General features: G+C 41.2%; 1 protein-coding gene across 1 annotated transcript in view; it reads right to left on the bottom strand.

Moving 5' to 3' along the window:
• The window catches only part of LOC107600572 (O-acetyl-ADP-ribose deacetylase MACROD2-like), a 607387-nt gene that overhangs the window by 40455 nt on the left and 560932 nt on the right, over positions 1 to 6000 (bottom strand). Inside the window, exon 10 of the mRNA XM_016292504.1 lies at positions 4131 to 4184. Coding sequence (XP_016147990.1) covers positions 4131 to 4184 — 54 coding nt within the window. The remainder of the gene's footprint in view (positions 1 to 4130; positions 4185 to 6000) is intronic.

The following is a 6000-nucleotide window of genomic DNA, read 5'->3' as shown; positions in this document are numbered from 1 at the left end:
CTCCTGAAGTCCAATATCATCTCCACAATTTTGAGCATGTTAAGCTCCAGGTGTTAAGACTGCACCAGACAGCCAGCTCTTTAACCTCATGTCTGTAAGCAGACTCGTCTTCGTCCTTGATGAGGCCGATGACTGTAGAGTCATCCACAAACTTCAGGAGCTTGACAGAGGGGTCCTTTGAAGTGCAGTCATTCGTGTAGAGGGAGAAGAGCAGCGGGGAGAGAACACAACCCTGAGGGGCGCCAGTGCTGATCGTGATAGTCCTGGATGTGAGTTTGCCCAGCCTCACTAGCTGCTGTCTGTCAGGAAGCTGGTGATCCATTGACAGATGAAAGTGGGCACCGAGAGCTGTGTGAGTTTGTCTGAGAGAAGGTCAGGAATAATGGTATTGAAGGCCGAACTGAAGTCCACAAATAGGATCCTTGCGTAATTCCCAGGTCTGTCGAGGTGTTGTAGGATATAATGCAGTCCCATGTTGACTGCATCATCAACGGACCTGTTTGCTCTTTAGGCAAACTGAAGAGGATCCAGCAAGGGTCCAGTGATGTCTTTCAGGTAGGCCAGGACTAGTCGCTCAAATGACTTGACCACAGACGTGAGAGCGACAGGTCTGTAATCATTAAGTCCAGTGATTTTGGGCTTTTTGAGGACCGTAATGATGGTGGAGCGTTTGAAGCAGCAGGGAACTTCACACAGCTCCAGAGATCAGATGAAGATGGGGGCCAGTTGGTCAGCGCAGACTTTTAAACAGGCAGGTGAAACACCGTCTGGGCCTGAAGCTTTCTTAGATTTCTGCTTTCTGAAGACCTGGTTCACATCCTCTACACAGACCTTAATCGCAGGTTGAATGGTGGAGGAGGGAGGGAGGGGGTTGCAGGGGGGGTAGGTAAATGTGTGAAGTGCAGATCAGAGTGGGTGCTGGGTGACAGTCTGGCCTTTTCAAATCGACAGTAAAACACATTCAGATCGTCAGTCAGTTGTTGATTCTCTACAGACTGTGGAGGTGGTGTCTTGTACAAGGTGATGTTCCTCAGAGCAGTCCATACTGACGCCGGACCAGCTTTTCTCAGCTTTTCAGAGTAGTTTTTTTAGCCACTCTGATCTCCTTTGTTAGTCTGTTCCTGGCCTGGTTATACAAGATTTTATCCTCACTTCTGTAAGCATCCTCTTTGGGAGGGAGGGGGGTTGCAGGGGTGGTAGGTGAAGGTGTGAAGTGCAGATCAGAGCGGATGGGGGGTGGCAGTCTGGCCTTTTCAAATCGACAGTAAAACACATTCAGATCGTCAGTCAGTTGTTGATTCTCTACAGACTGTGGAGGTGGTGTCTTGTACAAGGTGATGTTCCTCAGAGCAGTCCATACTGACGCCGGACCAGCTTTTCTCAGCTTTTCAGAGTAGTTTTTTTAGCCACTCTGATCTCCTTTGTTAGTCTGTTCCTGGCCTGGTTATACAAGATTTTATCCTCACTTCTGTAAGCATCCTCTTTGGCGTGACGGAGATGTTGGAGTTTCCCAGTAAACCACGGTTTATCATTATTGAATGATAAGAATGTCCTGGTGGGGATGCACATATCCTCACAGAAACTGATATATGAAGTTACAATCTCTGTGAGCTCGTCCAGATCAGTGGCAGCAGCTTCAAAAACACTCCAATCAGTGAGGTCGAAACAGGCTTGTAAATCCCGCTCTGCTTCATTAGTCCATATTTTTACAGTCCTAAATACAGGTTTAGCTGATTTCAATTTCTGCCTGTAGGTCGGTATAAGATGAACTAAACCGTGATCAGAGAGCCCCAAAGCTGCTCGTGGGACAGAGTGATAACCATCCTTTATTGTGGTGTAACAGTGATCCAATATATTACTGTCTCTGGTGGGACATGTAATGTGCTGCTTGTATTTTGGCAGTTCACGGGAGAGATTTGATTTGTTAAAATCTCCAAGAATGATTAAAATAGAGTCTGGGTACCTTTGCTCCATTTCAGTTATTTGTTTGGCCAGCTGTTGCATCGTGGCACTCACGCACACGTCCGGGGGAATGTACACATTCACGAGAATGAAAGAGAAAAACTCCCATGGCGAGTAGAAAGGTTTACAGTTTATGAAGAATGCCTCCAAGTTAGGACAGCATACCTTTTTCAGCATTGTTACATCTGAACACCAACTTTTGTTGATGTAGAAACACAATCCACCACCTCTCGTTTTCCCCGTTAGCTCTGCGATGCGATCCGCTCTGAACAGCTGGTAGCCCGGCAGATGAAACGCGTTATCCGGAATGGCTTCACTCAGGCAGGTTTCAGTGAAGCACAGTGCAACAGAGTTTGAAAAGTCCTTGTGGGTGCGGGTGAGGAGAAGAAGTTCATCCATTTTGTTAGGAAGGGAACGGACATTCGCGAGATGAATGCTTGGGAGCGCAGTTTGAAAGCCGCGTGCGCGGGGCTTAACCAGGGTGTTGGTGCGTTTCCCTCTTCTGCGTCTTCATGCGCGTTTGAACAACACGGCTGTACCTCCGACTAGAATGTCCAACAAAACTTCAGAATAATCAAAAAACGGAAAAATATTGTCTGGGATGTGTTGCTTAATGTTAAGGAGTTTGTCTTTGGTAAAACTTATAGAAGAAGAATGACAAAACACAGAACAAACAAACAAAAACATCAGAAGAATTGCGGAGCTCAGCGTCGTGGGTGCCATTTGCGGTGCCATCTTTATATGTATTTATGAACCACTTGTGTTTTGTGGTGGTTGTCAGTGTATTATAAAGGTACAAGATTTCAGCAATTCAGTATGTTAGTATTCCAAGTTTGTCAGTTAATATATATTGAGCAAAGGGTCTGAATATTTAGGACCATGTGATATTTCAGTTTTTCTTTTTTAATAAATCTGCAAAAATGTCAACAATACTGTGTTTTTCTGTCAATATGGGGTGCTGTGTGTACATTAATGAGGAAAAAAATTAACTTAAATGATTTTAGCAAATGGCTGCAATATAACAAAGAGTGAAAAATTTAAGGGGGTCTGAATACTTTCCAGTGTACGTTACAGTGTACCCCTACAAAAATATACCATGTTAACCATATAGTTTCCAGCAAAAGTGTTAACTTACTAAGAACAACTGTAAAAATATAATAAAAAAAATATGTAACCCTGGACCACAAAACCAGTCTTAAGTCGCTGGGGTATATTTGTAGCAATAGCCAAAAATACATTGTATGGGTCAAAATTATTGATTTTTCTTTTATGCCAAAAATCATTAGGATATTAAGTAAAGATCATGTTCCATGAAGATATTATGTAAATTTCCTACTGTAAATATATTAAAACAAAAAAATTTTGATTAGTAATATGCATTGCTAAGAACTTCATTTGGACAACTTTAAATGCGATTTTCTCAATATTTTGATTTTTTTTGCACCCTCAGATTCCAGATTTTCCAAATATTGTCCTATCCTATACATCAATAAAAAGCTTATTTATTCAGCTTTCAGAGATTGTATAAATCTCAATAAAAAAAAATTGACCCTTATGACTGGTTTTGTGGTCCAGGGTCACATATTGTTAAATATTGACTTGATTTTATAGTAGCATCAGTATTTGGTAGAAACTATGGTAAATGTTTGTAAGGGTAGTCCTGGAATATGTTTGTTGTTTAGAAAAGCAAAATCTGGTAGGTTGTTGTTTGCTAAAGTATCAGTTTACTGAAAAAATGACTTTTTTCTTTGTGCTGCATATTGAAGAGAGATACCAGCCTGGGGAAATTTCCCCAAAGACATCAGTGCTGCTTGCTTTAATATTAAAGAAAGAAAGAAAAAACACCATCTCCAACCCTCTGTCTTTAAGACAAATGGAGAAATTGTGGTGTTAATAGCCTGCTGCCGCCCTTCAGTGTAAGAATTTAATTATCTTTGGTCCATCTTATTGAGAAGCGAGTAATTGGTTCAGTGCTACACAACCGAAGAGGCTGAAACGGCAGAATTCGAAAGCTAATGGCTCCTTAAACAGGTTTCCACACCCTGACAGAACATCCCGAAGAGACTTAGTTTGATATTCTCTCAACAATGCTTGGAAGATGGGAATGCTGGGTGATACTGACTTTGACAGTTGAACATTCGCTCACAAGAACACAGATTTTCTCATACCTTTTTTATCAGCAACATCATCATCTTCCCCTCCTTCCACGGGCTCCGTGTTACCTGTTGATAAAATTATACCACTCATAAGAACTTTCATCAGAAAACTAGAAATTAAAATTTTCTGGAAAAAAAAGGTGTTCTAGGCTGTGTTGCCAATTTAGCTACTTTGTAGCTAGATTTAGCGACTTCCCTGCCCCTTTTGAGACTTTTCAAAAGTTTAGGGACAAATATAGCAACTTCTTGGACAAACCTTATCTAAGTTCTCATCTTGCCCACTGATCTACGTTCATCTTTATATAGATCAGTGAATTTGTCATTGTGATGTTATCTAGTGACATTTAGCTACCAGTTTTAGCTACTTTCAATTGAAAGCAGTTGGCAACACTGGTTCTGGGTGATTGAAAAGAAAACAAAAACAACAACAAAATAAAAATAAAAATAAAATAAAACCTAAATTAATTATGATTTAACAGCAGTATAAATAATTAGTAAGCACTGCTAATTAACAAATTGCACAATAAATATTAAGAAGTACAGTTAGATTCCATTAGAACGTTTTACTTGTGTAATATACCTTAGTCAGTGTAGTGCCATATTAAATTTTTGGCAATAATAAAAACAAGGCTGCATGGGATAGAAGTACAGTGCATTCAATGGATTATATACTGTTGTTTAACAACATAACGATTGTTGAGCTGATGAAAAATCGTTCCAAAAGAAACATTCAGTAGACAAAACCTCCATATAACAAAGTTGTGAGCTGCCGAAAATCTAGGACTTTTATACATTGTCTGCTAAGTTTATCCCTCACAGCCTCATTTTCATCAGCCTTAAATTCAATTAAACTCAATAAAAAAGAAATATGTTTATTAGTAGTTGTTCTCCTTTATACATGCATTAACTAAAAAAAAAGCTCTCTATTAATCCCAGAACTGAAAAAGGGCTGCCAGCTCCTTAAAAATCTAAGGTTACAAGGCACAGATTGCCAATACTGAACAGCTCTGATAAGGCTGAAATGAGCGAAGGAATATCCTGCTATTGTGTCGCAGGCCTTGCTGGAGTGCATATACATGCACCAGGTGATTCTGCATCAACAGGGGCTTTTGTGTGCCTCTGCAAAACCCAGCTGATAAAAAATGGTGCCTGTAAAAGTGTAGCGTAAGGGATTTCGGTGAAAGACAGCAAGAAAAAAAAGGTGAAACAGAGAGAGGGAGAGAAACGGATTGATTGATAGAGAGCAGGAGAGAGCTGATACAGGGGGATAAGGGGGAAAAAGCCTCAATTCCATGTGAGAATGGCAACCATTTGAGCCTTTGAATTGGTTCCAGAGAAAAAGAGAGAGAATCAGAGCCCCGGCTAAGTGAAGCGCTGCTAAAGGCCAGGGCTTGGCTGCCAGTCAGACATTCACTGAATGAAACAGAGGCTAAGCTAGCCGAAACTGCTGGGGCAGGAAAAGCAGGGCGCTGGGAGCTACAGTGTGTGTGTGTGTGTGTGTGTGTGCAGACGTGATACTTGGTGTGTTGTGAACAAGATAGAATCCTGATAGGTGTTGCCATGTCAGGTCATCCCGGTCCAGTGTTTACAATGAGGTATAACAGTGTCCACAAAAGAGGTGATTGGTCTCTCTGGTTTTGTGCAGAAGTAAACACAACCACAAAGCCCCAACACAAGATCTTACAGTAGTTCAGAGGGCTATTAGACGCTTGTTGGACTGCTTTAAAATACCGGTTTATAGCGCAGCCGTAAAAAAGTCAAAGCTAGGTGCAGAAAAAATCTGATCTGGTTTTGATGGGCGTCTTGGCTTACAGCTCCAGTCCTGTGAACAGCTTCTCACATTTGTAGTAAAAATCACAGCATGCTACTTTTTTCACTTCAT

This window comes from Sinocyclocheilus grahami, unplaced genomic scaffold (assembly GCF_001515645.1).
Source record: "Sinocyclocheilus grahami isolate Dianchi unplaced genomic scaffold, SAMN03320097.WGS_v1.1 scaffold286.1, whole genome shotgun sequence".
Lineage (NCBI taxonomy): Eukaryota > Metazoa > Chordata > Actinopteri > Cypriniformes > Cyprinidae > Sinocyclocheilus > Sinocyclocheilus grahami.
Note: the sequence above shows the minus strand (reverse complement) of the source record. Positions and strands in the feature narration are given on the sequence as shown.